At 44.7% G+C, this 24,200-nt stretch overlaps 1 protein-coding gene across 17 annotated transcripts in view; it reads right to left on the bottom strand.

The window, feature by feature from the left end:
* The window catches only part of FHIT (fragile histidine triad diadenosine triphosphatase), a 1,493,627-nt gene that overhangs the window by 38,031 nt on the left and 1,431,396 nt on the right, over positions 1 to 24,200 (bottom strand). For all 17 annotated transcript variants that reach the window (XM_057555632.1, XM_057555631.1, XM_057555633.1 and 14 more), the window contains one exon: positions 3,857 to 3,963. In XM_057555632.1, coding sequence (XP_057411615.1) covers positions 3,862 to 3,963 — 102 coding nt within the window. In that variant the 3' untranslated portion in view covers positions 3,857 to 3,861. The remainder of the gene's footprint in view (positions 1 to 3,856; positions 3,964 to 24,200) is intronic.

The raw sequence follows: 24,200 nt of genomic DNA, 5'->3' as shown, positions 1-24,200 counted from the left end.
AAACGGTTTCTAGTTCAGGAAGGTTTATCTCTGTGGTCCTCTGGCAGTCTTGTCATGCTGAGGATTACTCTGGGTTTATGCATACAGAAGCTATAGAACAAGGTTGGTTACTTACTGAGGGGTTGCTACGTACTTCCCCACCAAGCATTCGGCAGAGAGCAGCTCTTTGCTTATTACAGTCCCGTTTCCTAGATAGGGCATCTCTGGGCATGAGGCTGCACATTCTTCTCGGCAGTACACTGGTTGTTAAGGTAGACGAATGGCAAGCAGATCCAATCGGCTCAGAGACTGAGCGTGCCTGTGGGGTGTGGTGCAGGGCTTCCTGCCCGGAGCCCTCCACCTAGGTACCAGATAGCGGCCTCCCATCCCCAGGGAAGCTCACTCTGGCCTCACCCATGCTTCTCCCTGTGCTGGGGGAGAGACACGGGAAGCACTAGCTTAGGGGTTGGAGCAGGTCTGGAGTCAACTTGGTCAGGTTTTGGATTCTGACCTCTGCTGCTGTTTTCCAAAGATGGGTATCGTTGGCCTGTTTAAGATCATTTTAGCTGATCTACACTGAATCCCTCTGTAGGTAATTCTCTTTTAATCCTTTTGAATAGGGCAAATGGAGAGCCTTGGTTTGGTGCCAACCTCTCTAAGGATGACCGGCAACCTCAGTCCTGATAGCTACAGGCAAGCAACTATGCAGAGCTGGAATTCATCTGCACTGTTTTTCTTTCCTGTTTTTTTTTTATGCTTAACTTCTAATAATAAGTAATACTCGTTTCTCATTGAGGCTAAGATATAAAGTTTAAGATAACCTGAAATTGTAAAGGTGAATCAGGTAAGTAGTAAGTGGTACACAAAGATGAGAAAAATCATGACAAAATGGGAATAAATGAAATTTGCGCGACACACTGCACATGCCCAAGGCCATGTGACATAGGCACGTGGTCGAGTGGTGGAGAAAAGAGGGCAGGAGTCGGCAGGTCTGGAAGTCAGCTGGTGCAAGCTCAGTCCGCTGCAGCATGTCTGGCTGTTGCTGGGGAGGCAGGTGCTGGAGGGTGGTGAATAGGATGGCGAGGAAGCCCAGCAGGGGAGGGACGTCCTGGCCGAGCGGCCGGCGAGGCCAGTAGAGCCAGTGAAGAGGCTGAAGAGACGATTTGGAAGGTACGGGGGGGGGGGGGCTGGGATAGGGTGGCAGTGCTGGCTGGACACACGGGCTCTTCCAAGCAAGGTGGGTGGTGAGAGACGAAGGGAAAGGCTTTCGGGGTGGAACTAGGTTCAGGTCTGAGCTCTACCACTTACGTGCCATTTACCTTAGAGTAACACTTAAATCACTGAGTGAGTCTCAGTTTTGTCATCACCTGCAAGATGGGAGAATAGCAGAACCCAGGTCTTATAAATTCTCGGTAATGTGGGCGACAGTCATCGACTCCGGGGCTGAGTCCCGTGGTATCTGCCTGTGTGTGTGCTGTGCGGCGTGCGCAACATCAGAGCCTTTAAACTGGCTCTGCCCGACGCTGACTTGACTTGCTGCTGAGGGCGCGCTCAGGAAAGCTCGGAGAGGCCAAGTTTATCTGAATTTCAGATAAATACTGAATACCGTTTTAAGTCTAGGTGTGTCCATATCTTGCATGACAGCCCTATTTGTTAACCAACTTCAGAAAGTTCCACGAACCCCTTAACGTTGTGTAAACATTCGGTGGATAGGTGCACTTTGAAAAGGGAGGAGAGTAGGTATCAAAGATCCAGGCGGACCAACTCCGTGATCAGGTTTCCTAGATGAATGCTTCCTTTCCCCTTTGTCTCTAAAGAGAACTATATACGGTCCCTCTCACACTACAGGCGGTGAGGGCGCTCGTGGTGAAATCTTAGGGCCCATGTTCAAGTCCCTCACCGCCAGGTTACTACTGTGTGCTCACTGGCCTCACTATCCCTCCTGTTCTCATTCGTCTGACTGCTGGGAGAACTGAAGGTGATTTGTTTCATCTGTAGCAAAAGACCCTTAAAGAGAGAGGTTAATGTTAGTTCATTGAGAAACCCACAGGCTCTCTGGCAATAGTCTGTGTGACAAGTTAAGGTGAATATCTCTCTAGCAAGACTTATGAGGCAAGTTGATTCACCTGGCAGACAGGGGAGTTAGGCCTCAAGGCAAGACAGAAGCAAAAGCTGACAAAGCAAAGCGTACAGGAAACTTGGGTAAGAAGTTTAAATTCTCTTAAACAGTCTAGAAAACACATTGTAAGATAGAATCCTACAATTCAGCCAGCCTCAGGAAAAGCCTGGAGCTTTCTTGCCTCTCCCTGAAAGTGCCCATTACATAAGAAACCCAAAAAGAAAAAAATTCAGCCTAGAAAGTTGAGTCTGAAGAATGGTGACCGCATTTGAACAGGACACCCCAAAATGACACACCGGCTTTCAGAAGAGGAATAGAACAAGGTTTGCATTCATGCCCATAGGCCCGTGTTCTCAGGTAAACTAGCTTGATCCTAAGGGGAGGTGGAGGAGAGAAAGGGAGAGATGAGAAGGTGAACAGCAGTGGAAAAGGTTAAAACTGAAATATCAAAGACAGCTTCTGCTACCACCATGCTATATCCCTTCAGGCAACTGGGTGCAGAGCTGACAAGCCAGTGACATGGGAGAATGAAATAAGCTTTCTAGAATGCAAGGGCCTGAGCACACAGCATATGTGAACAGTAATGGAGGGGGGGGAGGTAGTTCACACTGGGTCTTTAAAGAGGAGGTGGGGAGAGAAAGACCAAGAGATGCACATGTATTTTAAACTCACCAAAATAGACTTACATTTCCAAATGAAAACATAATACTACAACCGATGTGTCTTCTAGCTAAAAATCATAATCACCAAGTGGCTGATACAATTTGACATAATTCAGCTGCTACCAGTATTTGTTCTATAATTGCATTTTTAATTTGTATCTGATCTACTTCAGCTGCTTATAACATAAACACATTCACACAAGACCAGATGAAGCAGACAATTTTAGAAAAGAAAAACAATTTAGAGGGGAGGCTCTTTATCTGGGGTCCATAATCCCTAAGGAGGTTTGTTAACAGGGGTGCCAGATAAAATACAGGACCCAGATAAATTTGAATTTCAGAAAACGAATCATTTTTTTTTACTCAAGGTAGGCCCCAAGATTTCATGGGCACCCTCTTTATTAAGACATTTCAGAAGATGCATGAGTCCTTTGACATTGTGTAAAAATTTGGAAAGGAGATTGGCTATAGCTTTCTATCAGAGTCTTAAATCCCTGATCTCCCAATAGTAAAACATCATTAATGGAAAGAGAGAATTCTCTTTGCCTGGCCTGAGCTTCCTGGCAGCCAAAGCCAAGGGGCCAGTTTACCAAATAGCAGCCAGGAGAGGAGGCCCAAGTGAAAGGAGAGCCCGCCTGGGTGCAGCTGAGCTGGTTCAGGGCTCCTTGCAGCCTGACAGGAATCTGAGAGCTGAGCCTGAGGGCAATGGGACTCCCTGGAAGGGTTTTGATTTTTTAAAGGATCGGGTTTGCCTCCCTTACAAACTATCTCCAGCTGCTCTGTGGAGATTGGCTTGCAGAGGGGCAGGAATGGAGAGGACAGCGGACAGAGGGGACAAGGGCCTGGGGCGGGCTGGAGGGAAGGGAACAGACCGGAGCGGTATGTAGAAGGTGATGGGGAGGCGGGAAGAGAGACCCAGAGGTTGGACCAAGTGCCTCAAGGGTCAGGGTCCTCTCCACTCGGGCTTTAACGTTTGTGCAACCACCACTGTAGGAAGCGGCTGCGGCTGCTTTTCTGCATCCGCATTATTTCTTGAGTGAGGCTCTTGCGGGGGGCGGGGCTCTGAGCAATGATGAAGTAAATGTACAGTCTTTACCTGCGTCACTGAAAGTAGCCCCGCAGCGCCGCAGCTTCGGCTGCCATCTCCTCCTCCGATCTCCACAAGGTTGGGGAGTCCTCCTTCTCTTTGTCATGTTTCTGGAGCTTTGGAGAAGAAAACTAGGCTCATTAATAGGCCCTTGGGATCTCCGTGAACAAGTCTTGGGGGAGCGGCCGAACAGCATTCGCAAATCAGAGGCCGAGGGCGCGTGTGTCTTTCTTTTCATTGTATTAGTTGCCAGAATTTGGAAATGGGGAGGTTTTGTGTACAAATCCACAGTTCCAGCTTTTGTAATACAATAACTAGATTAGGCTGCTACATGTGGTCCCTTCACTGCCTTGTAATTATCTGCTGAGGTTGGGAGTGGGCGTCACAGACAGGGGACATCCTGCCATTTACCAAAACCCTCACCACTCTCGAACATTGCTCTTGGCCAGCATCGTCCATTCGTTTTACTTTCCAGACGCTGAAGGCATTACATTTGCCACCTACCCACAATCGTTCCCCAAGCTGGCCTGGGGTTTACGTCCTCTTCTCTTCGGCTTAGCCTCTGTTATATAAGCTCTGAGCAGTTTTGCTCAGCGAACCAAAACAGCCCGGGCTAATTTATGAGAATAATAAATAGAAGGGCCATGAGTACTGAGTAAGAAATAAAAGAGTACATGCATTAAAAGAGGCTTCAAGCAGGCAAACGGTAAAAAACAAAGAAAAACTAAATAAAAAATTAAATGAGGAAGCATCAAAAAATTAACAGTTGGTCTTAGACAAAGGAACCCTTTTAAAATCCTCTTCAGATACCCATATTTATTTAAAAAACATTTTGTATATGTCTCAGATTTACATATTGAGTGAATAAAATTTCAATTCTGTCAGAGAGAGAGAGAGGGTGTTGTCAGAACTCTCTTCTTTAGAAGAGTTCAGTTTTTCCCCTTAGTCTCCTATTGCAATTTAGTTTTATTAACTAAATTTGTTATTCCTGTGCGTGGCTCTAGACACTGTAAAATGCTGAGGGTATAAATTCTTACAGGAGGCACAATGTACTAACTCGTGTTAAGTCATTTGAGGAGATTGAGGCAAACTAATAGCACCAATGGTAACTAGTATTGATGATGTAAAGGGCAGTTCCTTCTTCCTGTATTATTTCCTTGTGTATCATTTCATTTAATCCTTACAATAACACAAGGCAGGCACTGCTTCACTCCTTCTCACCAAGGAAGAAACTGAGTTCCGAGGAAGTTCATTCACCTATTGGAGATCACCCAGCAAGGAGCAGTAGTGCCAGGGGTGTCCCTGGCAATTTTTGCCTTTTAGTCTATCCTGGAGCAACTGCAGTGCCACCAAAGAGTGAATAGTTCCCCAGATCCTGCTCCAGCTCACCGGGTACCGTCACCCAAAAGCCAGATCCTTTGACAAACGATCTTGCCGACTCAGGAAAAAAGCCTCACGACTAAAATAGTGGAGTTTGCTATTTCAGGCCCAACTCACTCTCCCTCTAACCCAGAGACCCCACCCCCCACCCCACCCCGGCACCTTGCAGCAGATGGAGAAATGTCCCCATTATTTCAGAGCAAACTTTGATACAGAAGGCAAAACAGTGAGGGAACGATAGCCTGGCCCTCCAGCTGAGCACTATTTCTACTCGGCGTAAGTTTGAGCCTAAATGAGGTTCATTAGCGTATAACCAGGACACAAATATGTTTATGAGGGTCATGGATCTTCCGCTCAGAATCTGGCTGCCAGCACGCTGGTTTTACGTTTTGCCACATAGATTTAATTCTCCTTAGTGGAAGAAAACCACATTAAGAAGTCATTTCCCTCCTTGCAGAAGCAGATATGATGCAATGGCTACAGGCGAGGCAAACGGGATTGCTATTTTTCTACGCAGGAACTAATTTTCATTTTGATACTACCTTTAGGTCTGTTATAAATCCATCTTGTAACAATTCAATAGGATGACAAAGAACGATGCAAAGCCCAGAAAATATGGCCTTCCCACTTGTGGTACTGCCGTCGGAAGATGTTGAAATCCAACATTAAGTGGTCTCATCACGCAGATCATACCAGATGAACGCAAAAAATTTAGGGCCTGCAAACGTTAATGCCTCCCTGGTTATTAGGCTCCCGTCTGCTATTGTCATATGCCTTACAGATGGCAACGTTGTGCCAATGCTTAGAAGTTGTCTATGGGAAACAGGAAATTAGTAAAACAAAAACTAATTGTATTTGCAAAGCTCTGTTGTATATGGTTTTTGAAACTTAGGGGTTTCCCTCCTAAAAGCCCCAGATGGAAGCATGTGGCTTTCCTTAGAACAGCTGTGCTCAACCCCGGCTGCCCACTGCAGTCACATAGAGAACTTTAAAAAATACAGATGCATGGCTCCGCCCCAGGGATTCTGATTTAATTGGTCTGGGGGGCAGTCTGGGTGTGGGGATTCTTTTCAAACTTCTCAGGCACTTGCTCTTGAGAAGCAGTGCATTTGGGAGAAGTTTGTGTGTATACACAGAGGCCATACACGTAACAGAAATAATACCTTTGCCTTTAAGCCCGTTGCCTGCGACTCAATCGACAGTATGGAGGCTTTCCTTTGCAAACCCTGCTCTGGAACTGTAAAAACGGAGTAGTAAGAGGTGTGATTAGTGATGTGCGTGACACGTAGTAAGAGGTGCTGAGTGTTTGCTGCTGCTGCTACCATGACTATTAGTATCATTATTATTGTTATTATTATAGGCTGGATATACTGTTCCCTGACAGTGACCAATGACCAACCCACAGAGGTTGTTTCCATGGGTAAAAGTGCCTTTACCATCTTCGTGGTTTCCCAGTGACCTTTATCTTTTGGACCTTAACTACTGTGTGAAAGGATTAACAGCCATGATCAGAATTCAAACCAAACCAAACGAATCTAATGAGACATTCAAGTCTGAGGAGGAAATAGCTCCTTCAGCCCTAAAATACCAGCAATAATTCCTACCTCTCAGAGTTGTCGTAAGAAGTGACTGAAGTATTACTGGAGGCTCCTGACAGGTAAAGGTTAAGGTCCTTAAAGTAAAAAGCATGTGGTGAAGGTCAAATGCAGTCAGAATTACTCCGGGAGCACAGCTGCCAGACTTAGCAAATAAAAATACAGGGCACTCAGTTAATTTGTTTTACTATATCTCATGCAGTATTTGGGACATACTTTCACTAAAAAATATTCGTCGTTTATCTGAAATTCAAATTTAACTGGACATCCTGTATCTTATCTGGCAACTCAGTCTTGGAGACCCCTTAGGAAGGGACCGTAGGAAGTGCTTGGTTTTATTTCGGTTGTTCCCAAAACCACCTAGCTGTGAATCGTGGAGAAGATGGAGGAGACTGTCTGAAGGAAGGTCAAATTCAAGGCTAGCGTTTTATGCATTCTGGGGCTTATTATTATTTTTGCATGAAATGCAGAGGAAATCATTAGCACTGTTTAAAATCCACGGCTTGTCTGTCCTGAGATGCACAGTTTTTCCCATTTTAACATATCTGAAATCAAAGCATGTCCTACTATCAATGGTGTGTCATAATTTAATTGGCAGTGTTTTTCTTTCTTAGTAGTACATAAAATAACAGTAGTTCTTTCAACTAGGGTGCCTGGGATTCAATGCTGTATAGTTCTTCATCTCTTTCCTCCCTGCTGTGAGGCCACAGAAGTTAAATCATGAATATGCTCAGCACCAAGGCTGATGTAACATCTATTCCTTCCCTTCTCCTTATGCAACAGCAAGAGTTGAAACTCTTTTCAGAAGCGTGGTTCTTTGAGGAAGGCTCATGCCAAAGTTACAAAGTTTGCAGAAAGTCGAACCAAAGTCTTTATTCACATTCCACAGAGGGAAGTCTGTGATGGCTCCTCGAAGTGAATTCTATTTCTATACCGCTTTGAAAAGAGATTTAAAAAAAACCTGTATCTGCAGTCATCCTGCTTTATCTGCCTGAAATGATTTTGGGGGAAGGCAGTGTTAACAGGATTTCTGATTGAAGTACTGATACGTGTCGATTTTGACACTGTGCTACTTCCCGTGCATTGAGTGTATTCTCACGAGGCATGTGGGGCAATGATTAATTCCCTGATGTAATGCTCAAACTGCCTAGACTATTGACGTTTTTATAGCTCTGTAATGGAATACAGTAGGAGGAATGATTCCCAATGATTTAAACGTTTTTTTCAGAATTTAGAACTAACCTGTAGTAAAATGCCAAATTATCTTCAAAGAGCAGAAAAACAATTTAAAGCCACTTCTCAAAGAAGCCAGTGGCTGAATATAAACTTGGGTGGTGGTCTAAAATTCATCAATATCTTTCATTGTTATTAGTTTTGTAAAACAATATAAAGAGCGGAGAGTTTAAACCGTTTCTTACAGGTTGATAGTTCTGCTCAGGCAGGTGTTTATATAAAGTATTGCAAGGAAAATAATTTCAATGGGAAGTAAATCCTCAATTTTTTTAGATCTGACCTTCTGTTACTGCTTTCAATTTAGCCAACAGGCCTTTGTTGAGCACATGATATACTCCAGGTACCGTTCTAGCTCTTATGAAAGCTATAAAGATGAATAATACAAAAACCTTTGCCTTCTGGGGTCTCACCACCCAACAGGGCAGACATTCATACACACATCATTTAGTCCAAGTCAGTATGGTATAAATACCGGACTAGAAGTTCTATCATAGTGCTCTCAGGATATCTGGGGGAGACAATAATTCTTACTGGGGTAGGGTCTGCGGTTGACTTACAAAAATCAGGATTTGCACTGGCTTCAAAGATGGTGATGGGATTTTAAGGACAGGGTTGTTCTGGGCAATGGGAACAGCTTCAGCAAACACATGAGGTATCTATCTGCCAGCTCCCCTGTAACCTGTGCCCATTGCCAGCTTCACCCTCTTCTGGTACTACTCTTTCTTTCGTGACGAATGCTGCCCTGGCATCCTAGCCATGCCTGCCCATCTATCAGAGTTGTTGAGAGAGCTGAAACTTAGTTGCCATTTTGAGAAGCTTTAACATTCCATTGCTGAAAGAAGGGACCCACACCCCAGTGGCCCAAAAGATGGCCTCCAGTTCTACAGTTCAAAACTGCAAAAAGTTTTGAACCCTATTGAGAAAGATATTCCCTCCCCAATCACCTTTCAGTCGTCTGAGTAATCAAAAAGCAAGTCTCCGTCGGAATGAGCTTGTCCTGAACATGGTACCAGTGTGACCTCTAACAGAATGAGAGGTGCCGTCCAGGCTCTAGCTAGAATATGACTGTTTTATTTAGATCTTATTTATTTGAGGCTTATCTCCCATTTATGATGCCATCTCAAGTTTCCTTTTAAAGTAAATCTAAGTTAAAAATAAGAGTCAATTTAGAAAATATATTAAGTAAAAATGTGGGAAATATGGCATTAAACATGGCATTCACCTTGGGAGATGGTCCAGAGGTGGGAACTGGAGCGGAGGTGGGGGAAGTGACGGCAAACGTGAAGCTTGGGCCTTTTAGAACACGCGACAGCCATGTGGGCGTGGTTGTTTTTATTGAGTTGAACGGTAGAAGGCTCCAGAATTTTTTTTTTTTTTTTATGACAGATGCTTAGAAGTCAAAATAATTTCATACGATAAGAGCTCTGAAGAGAATCAGAGCAGAGTGACGTGCAGGGATGGTGGAACTTTGGGGGCGGGGTGTCTGGAGCAAGGCCTCACGAAGAGGTACCATTTCAGCTGCGACATGAGCAGTGATTAGAGGTCCACGAAGCAAAGGGCTAGGAGGACAGCAAGTGGAGAGCAACCCGGAGGGAAAGGACGCTTGGCATCTGAGCAACTGGCTGGAAAAGTAACTGCGGGAGATAGCAGGTCCCTTACAGCTGGTGGGGATGGCTAGGGGGTTTGGATTTTATAGCTGGTGGGGATGGCTAGGGGGTTTGGATTTTATCTCTGGTGCAGTGGGAAGATATTAAAGGGCTAGAAGCAGGGAAGTAAAAGGACTAGAATAACTTTTCCTAAAGAATAGCCCGGCTGGGGAATTAGAGGGAGACAAGCTAGTGCAGCAGCCAGAGAAGAAGGGGTGGGAGCTGGGAGGCTCACGAGGAAGGGGTGGAGCGGGGCTCAGGCGCCCACAGTCAGTGTGGTGGTCGGTTAGTGCAGTGTGTGCAGTTAGTGACAAGCCTCGGCCCCTCCCTGCACACGGACCTTTGCCTCTCATGCTTCCGTCCAGGCACTCTGTAAAGCACACATTGATCCTGGCTCCCCTGCTCAAGGCTGCTCTGAACCAGTGTGAAAAATCACTCCGTTTCTGCTCAGTACGTGCAGAACACTTCCCAAAGTCCCCAAATCCCTAAGAACCCTTTCTGGACCATTTAGATTGGCACTGAGTTATCTTTCATGATCTTGATGCTGTCTCACTTTCTCTGTCTCTCTCATACACATACAGCCAGCATCCTTTGAGCACATATTTTGTCCCCAAACACCAAATGTCCTTTCTCTAAGTGCTGGGTATTGAGCAGATTATCACCACTTTGGGCTTTCTTGGTGTCCTAATGAATCACCTCTTGCTTTCACTTGAGGCAAGAAAAAAAAAAAAAAAAAAACGACTTGTGTCATCAACCTCTTGCTGCCACTTCTGCTTCTTTAGAACCCTGAGATTCTTCAAATATTTCTTTGGGCAAAAATATGTTCATTTCCTCCCTTCTTTCTCTCCATGGGAGGGATCCTGTGAGCTGACACTCTGGACTAACCACTAGATTACTGCAACCAAATTACCTGCATTTCCCTCTGTTCACTGTTGAGTTTCCATAGCCCAGTCCTTTGCCCTTTATGGAGAGAAATTCTGGTAACTGATGGAGCATTCACCATTTGATTAGTTGCCAAAGCTTTGACTTGAGCCTAACTTGCTTGAGTAGAAGGAAAAGATTTTTTTAGTGCTGCCAATGGGTCCAAAATGCTGAAATAAGCTATTATATTAATTAATGACATCCTACTTTCAAGGAGTATAGAGTGTTGATGTTTAAGAATTTGTAACCCCCAAAAGTATTTGCCAAACCACTGTACTATAGCAGAACCCAACTGCTTATCCGATTATCCATTAAAGTATCACATTGTCAAGCCGATTGCCAAAGCGGCAAATGAGACTGCCAGCATCACAATTTGGACGAGATACTAGTCAACTGACTAAACTGTGAATGGTCGTCAGAGCATCCCATACACCCTAATAACCTGTACAAACCCAGGTGAACAATTCCGGTTTGCTGGGGTGCACACCTGCCATCAGAAAATCGCTTTAATTGGTGGGACATTAAAGTTTGCAGTTTTCCATCAGAAGCTTGTTAGGAGCAGTTCAGCCAAAAGCAACTGTGGCTTCTGGCCCTATGCAGAGTTGATTTTAATTAAAACATCAAAGGGGTCACTTCCGGTCAGGGGAGCGAGCCGTGAAGCTAACCTGAAATGTGCATCTGAGAAGGGAGGCCCACCTGGATCTGCCGTGCTGCCGGCCACCGTCTAGAACTTCCTGACAGCGTGACATCAGGGCAGTTGAGGAACAGGACTCAGCAACGGGGCTGTGAGGGAGCACTGGGGGTTGATATAGGAGTCGCTACATTTGAGAATCATCGGCATAGACAGAGTGAAGGGCAAACTCGGCTTATTCTTAGGAAACCCCACTGCTAAAATTTTCCTCATAGCTTACTACAGTGAGCTTCATGTTTATAAGGGATGAACCTGATCCTGCCTAATAGTGGGGCTTAGCATTTCAGCTGACAATCCCATTTACAGCGGTAACCTGGCTGCGAGGGTTCCGTAGAGAAATCAATCGCACTCACCCAGGAGTTCTTTGCTCTTCCAGTTATTAAAAAAAAAATCCAAAAAAAAGAAAAAGCACTCAACAATAGCTGATTTGGTAACAAGCCTCCTGTCTAGTTCCCATGTTTATGGTAGAAATCACCAAATCACAGTAACATCCATCTTTGTATCCTCACTGCTTGCTGTGTCTGACACCCAGGAGTAGGTTTTCAAGAAACATTTGTCAGAATAGGTCTCTAAGTTACAGCTTCCCTCCCAACATACTGGCTGTGCAAGTTCATCGTCCCCGTTTTCCAGATGAATCATCCAAGTCTCTTAGGAATGTAAGTCAGGAGAACATCGCAGGGCTAATTAGGAACAATCATTGGTTCGGATTAGAAATACAGTTTGCTGGCTCCTAGTGCACTCACTCAGGGATCCACTCTGAAAATTTTCCTTTGGTTAACATTTTTGAAAACATGGGTACTAAAGCAGTCCAGAAAAGAAAACCAAAGTTGCAACTAGAGATCAGCCTCTGAGCTGGGGTGCCTCCTCTGTGGGTGGGGGGCAGGGGAGGGGGGCAGTTGTCTCCCAGGGCAGTTTTCAGTAAATAATTGCTGGTCACGGACGCCTTGCCCCAGGCTCCACCCTATCTGAGTTCTCCTGGGTTTTCCGTGGGTAGGAAATTAGTGAAGTCGCAGGGACTAGAGATTTCTACCAGTTTGATTTCCTCAGGCCTCCTGTTTCTAAAAGCATGCTGTCACCGAGAAATGAAATGAAGCGCCCTGGGAAAGGGAGGTTTGTGATGAAGCAAACTTCAGAGAAGGAAGCATTTATTCAAAAAGCAATTTCCTCAGCCAGTCACGCTCTGTAAGCCTGTTTTCCCTCCATGTTTAGGACACTGGTGTTTGAATAAGAGTGTTCTCCTCCTTTCTCCCTAGAGTGAGGTCAACCTGTGGTACTCAGAATGAGGAAAGGGAAAAAGGCAAAGGGCCAATTTCAGGTTTCGTTTGAATCTCCTGAACATTTTATTTTCTATTTGCTCCTGCTACAGTATGGCTTCTTTTTTTGTAAGGCGCCTTACAGAAACTTTAGAAGCATGGTCCAGGCGAGAGAGCTTATCCCCAAAGAGGGTGCTAAGACAGTACACAACCAAAAATTCACCACCATAGACATGGCCTCAGAAACCTGCTTAACACAATGCTCCAGGCAACTACAACCGGGCCTCAAAATAAAACCCATTCGGAGAAGCTGAACTAGGTTAGGGGGTTGCAAATATGGGTCCCCCAAACACTGGAAACTCGTTTGTCTGCAGAACTCATTCGATTAATCAACAAGTAGTAAGATGTCTTCCATGTGCCGGCACCGTGCATTGCACTGTGCAGTGGTAAGCAGGCTGGGCAAGGCCGAGTGTGTTCAGGAGGCTTACGTTCGAGGAGAGAAGGCAGGCAATTAGCAAGGAATCAAGTCTATTACAACCATGAGAGAGAATAATAAAGAGAACTATCAGTACATGAGATGGTATGATCAGGGAAGACTGCACTGAGGAGGTGACTGACAGTTAAAGCTGAGAGCGATCGGCAAGTGCCGACACCCAGAGAAAGACGGAGTTATCTGAACGAACGGTCTCTGAACTGGCTGAAGGCCAGGGACTGAAGCCGAGTGAGGAAGCACCCAGAGCAAGGGCAAAAGAAGCAGGTGCTTCTCCCTCCCTGTGGGACCAGCGGCGCAAGTGCTGGAAGAGAAGAGGGATCGGATGATTCACTGGTCGCATCACCTTTGTTCAGCACCCAGTTTTTCTAGGCTCAGAAGAACAGCAATCGGGTGAAGACACAGGGAGTCCAGACTTGGCGGGGTGAAGGAGGGGAGGCCAGTCTGGCCTTTGAGCACGGGCAGTGCCGCTCCCTGGCTTGAGTTTTGCTTACTGGGTCTCTCCCTCACCTTAACATCAGGTCTTGCTAACGGGAAGCTTTCCACAGGAAAGCGGATGAGCAGCAAGTTATTTGCACAAGTGGTAAGCACCACGGAGCAGCGAGGATGCTGGCTGACCTCGGAAACTTCTCTCCAAATGTCCAGCATATGTTTGGCAGAGCTGAAAGAGCTCCCCCAGCACCAGCCAGCCAGGTGCCTGGCACCGGGACCACATGTGGACAGATGAGAAATGACTAACAGAAAGCCTATATTCCAGGGGTGCTCACCACTCCGCTGGATTGGTCATGCTTCCTTCTTTATACGAGACGATCGTTCTGCCTCTGGTTACAAAACTGCACACTCTGAAGCTGCTGTGCACCCCTTGGAAGTAACCTACCCTCCGTGACTTACAAACCCATTCATTTCTGATGGAGCTGTTCCAATGCCCTTCAAAGAACCTGGCCGGTGTACACTGCACAAACAAATTAGGAGCCAGCCTCTCCCAAACGCCTCTCTCTATTTCATTTAAAAACCTTTAATGAAGACATAAAGCCTTGGATGCGGCTGGAACGCTAAGCTTACCAGGCATGACAACAGATCTTTGTCACAGAGGATTTCAAATGCCTTTAAAAACAAAAGAACAAAAAACCCCAGAATACTCAAAAGAAACTGAGATTTCCTTGTTAATGGGCTCAGTTGTTCATTTTATATACCCTATAAGTGACCATAATCCAGAAATCAGCACAGACAATGGAGATATAAGGCAACTGCAAACACACACACACACACACACACACACACACACACAGCTTCGCCTGAGTGAAAAATTAAAATGCAATACCGGGCTCATGACTTTTTTGAAGCATCAGGCTAGAAAAAAGATACCCTCACCTTTTTCAGCTTCCTACTGTGCATCTCTCAATTATTTATTACTAAGGTGATCAAAAGGCACTACACACACACACATACAAAAATCCCAGGGTTGGCTCACATATATATATGGCTTGATTTTAAAATATTAGTATCTTTGATAGTCCCATTAAAGCTGAAAATATTATTACTGGGAGTTATAACTTCATGTATGAAAAACCCATAAAAATCTTTTGAGAGTCCTAATCTTTTAATTAATCTCACCTCAGTGCAGCTCAAGGGTTTAAAGGAATTTGTTTGGTTGGTTTTAAAAGATAAAAGATCAGAATGCTTTAAAATAGCTTTTTGTAATTTCAGGTATCTATTTAAAGGTCCAGAAACGAATATTCGAAAAAAGCTTGGTTCTAGAATCAGGATTTAAAACACATATTTAAAGTTCTCTGGTCCAAACATCATGTGACGTCTGTATCCCTTCTGCCATATTGCTGCCAAGGGGTGCTCATGCCCTGCCTTGAATGTTCCAGGGATGGACATCCTACAGTCCTCAGACAGTCGGACCCTAGTTGACAAGCTGTGCTAGGAGACCATCCTTCCTCACCCTGAGTCTAAATCTCCCTTCCCCCGACTTCTACACATAAGTCCTACCATCAGCTCTTAGAGTCACACCACACAGGATCAAGTTAATGTAAAGATACTACTTTTGAGTACTGATGAACTTGAGCTATACCTAAATCTGGCAATACTGTGGGCTAGAGAGGACATAAACCCTCAGGAGTGCTCTGGCATTGCCTGTGAGAGAATATATTGAAGCAACCTCTTTGGGAAACAGTTTGGCATTATCTCCTAAAGCTGACATTCACAGTACCCTAAAACCCAGCAATACTACACCCAGGTATGTGCCCGAGAGAAATTCTTGCCCACATACATAAGACTCTTCAAAGTAGCTCTGATTAAAACAGCAAAAGCCTGGACATGGCCACTTATTCAGAAAGTAGATGAATAAAATGTGATATATTCATATGATGGAATATTACACAGTGATCGAAATAATTGTTTGATAGAGACAATTAGCCCATATGGACTAATCTCAATAACATACTATTAAGGGGAAAAAAAATTCCCAAAAGATATTATGCAGCATGACACTTTTTTTATAAAGTTGAAAAGTATATATTTTTGAGTTGTTTTTTAGGAATGCATAGAGATGCCTAAAACTAGGTGAAAAGGAGTAAAGGAATGGGGACCATGGGATTCAGGGTGATGGACAACTCAGTATGGGGGAGGGTGGGGAAAAGATGGGATGTAGTCTTATCACATGGTTGTAGGATAAGGATGTGGTACATACCTACAATGGAATATCAGCCATAAAAAAGAACAGAATAATGCCATGTGTAGCAACATGGGTGGACCTAGAGATTGTCATACTGAGTGAAGTAAGTCAGAGAAAGACAAATATCATATGATACCGCTTATATGTAGAATCTAAAAAAAGGGTACAAATGAACTTATCTACAAAACAGAAATAGAGTCACAGATGTAGAAAACAAACTTATGGTTACCAGGGGGTAAGGGGGGTGAGAGGGATAAATTGGGAGATTGGGATTGACATATACACACTACTATATATTAAAGAGATAACCAATAAGGACCTACTGTATAGCACAGGGAACTCTACTCAATACTCCGTAATGGCCTATATGGGAAAAGAATCTAAAAAAGAGTGGATATATGTATATAACTGATTCACTTTGCTGTACAGCAGAAACTAACACAACATTGTAAATCAACTATACTCCCATAAAATTTTTTAAAAAGAAAAAAAAATCATAGCTTTTGTTTTGAGTGATGCGTGTGAAGATACGCATTAGCCATTAAAACATAACTGCTTAAATAGCTATATGAAAGCAGGCCGTGAGTGAAAGCAAACAAAGATGACCATCCTCGGACAACACTTAGAATTACACCACAGTATGACTGTAATTTCCCTCACTATGGAAATCCAGCTTCCATTCTGAGACCCTCCATAAGAATTACAACATGGTAGCATTTGCATGTAAAAGCACCGAAGTTATTAATTGGATTCCAGATGTCTACAATTGATGTATCCCTTCACTGAATCCCCCCCCACCCCAGGATCTATTTTGGATATAACACTCCGCACAGGATGCTGTTCTTAATTAAAACCGCTCTGCCTTAAGAGCTTTATGTCTGCGAGATAGTCATCCAAACAAACACTCTCCCCTCCATAGATATGCTCTTATGTCCTATCTCCGAAGCAAAAGTAATACTTGCCTGGATTTTAATAAACATGTCTGCAGTAGTAATATAAATTTCACATGCTTTCTACATTTCATAATCTCTCTTAGTGCTTTTCTTTATGCTGATTGCCACGCCAAGACTGTATTTTAAGGGCTTTGTAGCAGCTCTATCTCCATTTCTGGTGCCCACCTTAGGGGGCAACAAACAGTATGCTGATGTCTGTTTAGGTAGGAAGCACAGACATGATGTTGAAAAAGCCGTTTAATATCCAAGCTACTTTATTCCTCTCCCTCTTTAATTTTTGACTTTGACTCCAGCTCATTGACCTTAGACTGAAGCATAGCAGCCAAATTATCAGTCCAAGATCTGCGAGTGTTCCTAATTGGTTACTCAGACGGTGTCTACCAGATGCCAAAATTAAAAATTTAAAACATCAAGCAAACTAATGTTTTGGCACCCAAGAGGCAAAACAACCTGCTGAGGGACTAGTTCTTTCACTTTGCAAATGGTTATTTGAGCCTTGGGTGGAGAGGCAACTCAATCTACTTATAAAAGGAGTCAGATTTGGGACTTCATTCTTCAGCCAAAAGGCAGCTGAATCAGGAGGAACAAACACGGCTCTTTGGAAAAGGAACCCATGTCCGTGGCCGAAGGAGAGATGCTCTTGGTCCAATACTAGGGACCCTGCTGCTCTAGGGAAGTGGAAAGCATCAAATGATGGGAGCCCAAGAATCAAGATGGCATAATTTTGTTGTTGTTCTACTACTTTTTTTTTTTTTAATTGATGGAACTCTAGTGAGTGCTTGCTAAGCGCCAGGTACAGAGATGATCTCATTTAATCCTTTTAACAGCACCTACCTCATGGTGCTGCCATCTCCATTTTCAGATGAGGAAATTAAGGCTCAGAGATGTGATCTTACAGCTCATGGGTTGTGGGACTTCAGGGCCCGCTCCCTCAACCTGCATTCCCTCTCTCATAAAACAGTGCTGAACATTTGCTAAGCAACAGGGATCAGGTTGAAGTATCTCCATCAAAGCACTTTTGTGAATGGAATCTCCTTGGATCAACTTTGGGGTAGGTAGAGGCACAGTGTCATCGTCCCCATTTTACAGAGAAGGAAACAAAGGTCGAGAGAGATTAAGTGAATTGCTTGAGTCTTCTGCAGTCTTGGACTGAAAAGCCTCAACATGTTTCTCTACTAAAAACGACCTTCGATTAATAAATAACAGGGTGGCCTGCCTCTAGTTTCTGAATTGGAACATCACAGCTGAAGAAGCATGTATTGGGGGATCTCTTATTAAAAAACAGAAATTAAATTATAGGCAATGGGTCAGGGCACTTTCAGCTCAGTCTTTTAACCCTTGCCATCTGTGCTCGGTCCTGAGTTACTGGTCCTTGACCCGGCTTTCTTGGAATGATAGGCCCTCATTTACCATTTCACCCTCATCTCTCAACCCTTCACACTGTTTCCATCCTATTTGAGTGGGAGTGGTTCTTTAAACAACCTGCCGCCTCTTTCACCACCAGCCCTTTGCACATACTAGTCTCTCTGCATGGAATACATTTCTTCTCCTGTTCCACCAAGGCTAGACTAGGTGGTCCTTCAATAAGGTTCTACTTCAGGACATTTATTGTGTTGTAAGTATCTTCCCCACTAAATTATAGGCAAAGCCACTTCTATGAGCAATATTCAGTCTTTCCTTAACCTTCAAAACACTAATGCCACATGGTTCAATCTAATACCTTAGCAATGACCTGACAAAACCAGAGCTAGGCACATAGTAGTTCACTAAATACTTCTGGCCCAAATAAGCCAACTTTAACAGATATTTAGAAGGGTGACACAGTTATAACCATCCCCAGTCCTCAAAAACAGGTTTGATTATGTTCTCTAAACCAAACATTATAATACTAATGCAGGAACGGAGATGTATACTGTAAAAGAGGATACAGAACAAAATTAGATTTCTTTGTAGCCCTCATCAATCTGAAATTTATCTGTTTTTACTTAATCACATTTGTATGGTATATAAACTTATGAAGAATCTGAGTAGAGAGCCAAACCTTGGGTGTCCCTAGTCTTTGCCTGTGGATTCCCAATGGCATCTCCCCTCTGCCAAGGACAAGTGGAGAGAAAACTGCTCAGCAAGCAGAAGGACAAATGAAAGATATCTTTGTGCCCGCTTAGAGGTCAGCGTTCCACCCTTATTTGTGATCCATAATTAGTGACAATTGCATTTTTTCAGAGTCTGGAAAAAACAACCAAGGCAGCTGACCTCAGTTGTCCCACAGCTAATCATCCTTTGAAGGAGACGCTTGAGAGAAAATGGAAACAGCAGGGCGGTGCCCAAGCTGTGGTACGGAGTATGCTTCAGGTGGTCCATGAGCACCGATGGCCAAATCCTCTTCCTGAGCTGGCCTGGTCCTGACACTCTCCCATCTTGTACTGGGTGAGGTGGGCATCAGCAGGCCACCCTGCAAAAGACTTGGCATGATGCCCGCCCGTTTCTACAAAGTTCCTTCTCATTGTGGGCACTCTTCTACGAGGATTCCTAATTGTATATGTGCACAGGCTGTGTCAAATGCAGTCTCCTTTGCCTCTGCTCACAGCATATTACGTTTTTAATCAGTATATATAATTGCTTACCACAAGCTGCCAGGCCAGATTTTCTGAGCATTAGTCTAATTAACTTAAGCTTGATAATTATGTTTCAGATACCACAGCAGTACACACAGAATCTGCAGATTATGCCACGAGCTTATTTGATTCCAATAACATGTCTTCTCAGAAGGTGGGTTAGTTTTGATTTTTTTTTTTAATGGCCATCTGATAATTACTTAGGTTTCAAAGTTTTCCCTCCAAAAAAAAAATCAGTCTTCTATTTAAGACAGCTTCTCAAATCATTAACACAGACTGGACTGAAATAATAGATTTCTGTGTATTTGTACACACAAAAATCTTTTTTTTACTAATATAAGCTCAAGCTGAGGAAATATTAAAATATAAAGAATTCTGATGGTCGAATAACAGAACTTTCCATGTTTCGACTGGTCTATGCTTTGCCTTTTCCATTTACACTTGTCTTGATGAAAAATAAGGGGGAAAAAAAAAAAAGCAAAAGAAACAGAAAACCTCCAAGACTTACAGACACGAAAGGTCAGCTTCTGGTTGAATTAGGGCATGATAAACTCGCATAAGGATAATAGCCAACTTACAGAGGGTTTGCTATGTGCCAGGCACTGTGTTAAGCCCTTTTTGTGGATTGTCTCATCTAATCATCCTAACAGCCCTGTGTAGTATGTATATGTTATGGGTTGAATTGCATCCTTCCAAAAGATATGTTGAATCCCAAACCCCCAGGACCTCAGAATGCAAGCTTGTTTGGAAATAGGGTCTTTACAGAGGTAATCAGTTTCAAAGAAGGTCATTACAGTGGGCCCTGATCCAATAAGACTGATGTCCTTTTACAAAGGGGAAATGTGGACGCAGAGACAGCCGTGTACACAGGGAGGATGCCACGTGAAGATGAGGGCAGAGATCAGGGTGATGGATCTAAGGAATGCCAGAGACCGCCAGCAGACCACCACGAGCTAGGAGAGAGGCCTCAGAAGGAACCAAACCTGCTGACGTTGTGATCTCAGACTTCTAGCCTCCAGAACCGTAAGACGACAAAATTCTGTTGTTTGAGCCACACAGAGCGTGTGGTACTTGGTTACCGAAGCCCTAGCACGTGACTACAGGATACATACTCATACTCCTCAATGTGCAGGGGCCGAGGCTCAGAAGAGCTGTGTGATGTGTCCAAGGCCACACAGCTGTCACAGGCAAGGATGGAGTCCACAACCAGGCTTTTCCGCCTCCCAGGCTCATGCCCTTGGCCTCACCCACTGCTCTGCCACACTGCCTCGACCTAGGAGGGTGGAGACCATCCATGCAACAAATCCCAGAAACGGCTGGCGTGCTGCGATCATTTCGATGCTTCTAAATGAAGAGTAAGACTGAGGTGGTGGCTGTTTCCAAGTTTATATGCAGCTTCTTTTATTTAAAACGGAAAATGACTGCTGGAAATACCTGCTTCCTTGTTTCCCGTGGGCAACAAAACAGGATTTTCCTTTTCTTAGAGTGAGAGCAGCGGTGATATTTTGTTCTCTTCCCACCTCTAACGTGAGAGGATAATGGGCCAAAATATCACTTGCCAACTATGAAAGGCATAAGGGGGAAACAACAAATAAAATAGCCCAACCCAGTGAATAGCATCTGAGAGGGAAAGACAGATAGGCTTTCCCAAGATGTAATAACAGATGGAAAGAGCAAGAGAGAGAACAGGTCTGCTTCATAGAGGCCCCAGACATGGAGTAATTCTTGGGAAGAGATGCAACCTTGGTTCAGGAAGGAAAGCATAGCAATAAGAAGAAGAAAAAAAAAAAGACAATTCCCCAAGAATGTCTATTGGAATGAATCTGATGGAAAGCTTGACTCCAGACAGAGGAAGGAAGCTCACATCCACTGAGGGCCTATTACAGCTGGTGTGCGTGTGACAGTAAAAGCATTCAATCCCCCCACTCCCCGAGAATCTTGTGAAGTAGAAGCTGTCACCTCCCCGCCACATCCCACTTGACGGGAAATAGGGGCTCTGAGCAGTGAAACAATTAGCTCGAGGCCAGATGTCTCCCTGGCCCAGCAAGTCACTGGCAACGCCTACGCAGAAGAACAATGCAAAGGGGTCATCCTAGGGACGCTCTGGAAGAGTCTTCAGGAGAATTGCCTTCCTCCTTTTGGACCAGTCCTGTTGATGTCTCTCTTAGTATGTGTACAAGCTCACATGTAAAACTACGGGCTATTCGTTATGGAGACTTTTCATAAATTACAAATTACATCTAAGTTCCTCTAGAATAGGAGTTCTTATTCTTAGGCATGTCAGCACCTTTGAGAATCTGATCAAAGCTAGGACTCCTTTCCCTAGAAAAATGTGTACACACCAACACACGCACTTTACACGAAACTCCCCTGGGGGATCCATGGCTCACAGCTTTTAAACCCACAGAGGATACCTATGTCCCCAAGTAGCCCAGCGATGTCGCGGCACCACTAAGACACATGCTGTGCCACTGGACACCTTGATCGGGGAAGTTCCTCTCCTCGGTCACGGCCTTGTATTTCTGGGTTACCACATCTGTCTCTCCCACTGTTGAGGAGCCCTGCTGTGCTTTGTTCAGCTCTGTTCCCCTCGCACTCAGCACTGAATCTGCAGTCAGAAGACCTGGACTTGGGATCTAACCCCCTCTGGGCCGTGCTGCTGCCCCTCCTTGAATCTGTTTCATCACCTACACTATTAAATGGGGATCAGACCATGGCTGGCCCTGCTTTCTCCCAAGAGTTCTGGAAGGAACATGTGCAACAGTACAAGTGAAAGCAATTTCTAAGAGAGCAGTGAGCACCTACTGTATGCAGGCACTGCTTTACACACTTTACATGTATTAGTTTTTCCGTCTTCACAGCTACCCTCCAAGGGTGGCACTTCTTGTAGCAGGAAGCTGGGCCCAGAGAGGCCTGGGAACTGGTGCAAGCAGGCACAGGGCTGGGATGCAAACGCAGGCAGCAATGCCAGCACCAGCCTGCTTGGCCGCTGTCTCTCTCTAGACCCGGCAATGCCATGCAGATGCCTGAAACTGTTTGTTAGAACAAGAAGGCAAAAGGACCCCGCAGGTCCTTTATTCACGTAGTGGAGCTAGGGCAGGGGGAGTCGGGGAGGGAAAGGGCTCTATAGTCAGACCGCCAGAAAACCTCAGTGTTATAAGTGCAACCTGCTTATGCCTCAAACCACCGTTAACAGCCCTGAGCTCCTTGGTAGAGCCAGTCTGGCCTTTGATGTAGCTCTGGGGGGGGGCCACCCAGAAAATAATTCAGCACCCACAGAAAGTGTGGCAAGTGCGTGATGAGGAAAATCTGGGCAACTGTGGGAGCACAGGACGGGGGTGAGTAATCTAGTCTGTGTGTGAGGGGTCAAAAAGCTGTACATCTTCCCAGCCTTTTCATTATGACAAAACCCCAAGATACCAGACTGAGCTCCATGCTAAGTGCCTGCAGCTTCACCTCACTTAACGTAAGACGTTTCGAATTCTGCCTCTAGCTCCTCCTCTTCCTCCGGGTTTCCATTTGACTCTAACCCCTTTAAAGAGCCTTCCTGGCACACCCTATGTTGCACGCAGAGGTTGGCCGTCGGCAGCCCTGGACTCCAAGTGTGAACCACAGGCCAGCACAGTCTGGGGGCTTGTCAGAAACGCAGGATCTTTGACTCCAGCCCGGGTGAGTGTTAAGTAATATAAAGCTGCCTCGTCCAGCTCCAGTAGCCACTAGCCCCAGATGGCTATTGAGCATTTGAAACAGGGCTAGTCTGAGCTAAGATGCACTATAAGTATAAAATGCACACCAGGGGCTTCCCTGGTGGCGCAGCGGTTGAGAGTCTGCCTGCCAATGCAGGGGACGTGGGTTCGAGCCCTGGTCTGGGAGGATCCCACGTGCCGCGGAGCAACTGGGCCCGTGAGCCACAACTACTGAGCCTGTGCGTCTGGAGCCTGTGCTCCACGGCAGGAGAGGCCGCGATAGTGAGGGGCCCGCGCGCCGCGATGGGGGGTGGCCCCCGCTTGCCGCAACTGGAGGAAGCCCTCGCACAGAAACGAAGACCCAACACAGCAAAAATAAATAAATAAATAAAAGATTAAAAAAACATTAACAAATAAATTCCACAAGATATCTATAAATAAAATAAAATAAAATAAAATGCACACCAGATTTAGAAGACAGGGCAAAAAAGAATGTGAAATATCCCAGTAATCATTTTTATAATGATTATCTATTGAAATGATAATATTTTTGGTATTTTGTGTTAAATAAAAATATTATTAAAACTCACATTGTATCTACATCGGGCAGGGCTGCTTTAAAATGTGAGAAGCGCTCGTTTAGGATAATGGTCAGAAACCAGCGTTGGCAAACTACAGCCTGTGGGTCCAATCTGGCCCAGGACCAGTTTTGGTAACTAACCTTTCACTGGAACACGGTCACGCTCCCTCACGACATATTGTCTGTGACTACCTTTGTGCTACAAGAGCAGGATTAAGTAGGTGCAACAGAAACTGAATGGCCTGCAGAGCCTAAAATATTGACCAGCTGGCCCTTCACAGGAAGAGTCTGCTGACCCCTAGTCAGCAGCATGGGTTCCAGAGGTGGACGCCCGGCTCCAAATCCTGTCTCCACCACCTTTTAGTACGTGAACTTGGGCAAGAGACTTCATGTCTGTTTCTCAACTTCTGGATCTGAGAACAGGCATAAGAGTACCTATGTGATCAAGGTGTTATAAAGATTAAATCAGTTGATAACGTGAAATTCTTTCGATTGTGCCTTGCGCTTAGTAGGTTCTCCATAAACATTTCCCCCATTGTTACTATCACTAGCAATCATCACAAGTTATAATTAGACATTTTTGCTTTGTTACCTTTTGTCTTATGTGTTGCCCCACCAGACTAAAAACCC

The sequence above is a fragment of the Balaenoptera acutorostrata genome, chromosome 10, assembly GCF_949987535.1.
Source record: "Balaenoptera acutorostrata chromosome 10, mBalAcu1.1, whole genome shotgun sequence".
Lineage (NCBI taxonomy): Eukaryota > Metazoa > Chordata > Mammalia > Artiodactyla > Balaenopteridae > Balaenoptera > Balaenoptera acutorostrata.
The sequence above is the reverse complement of the archived record's forward strand: the minus strand, read 5'-3'. Positions and strand labels throughout refer to the sequence as shown.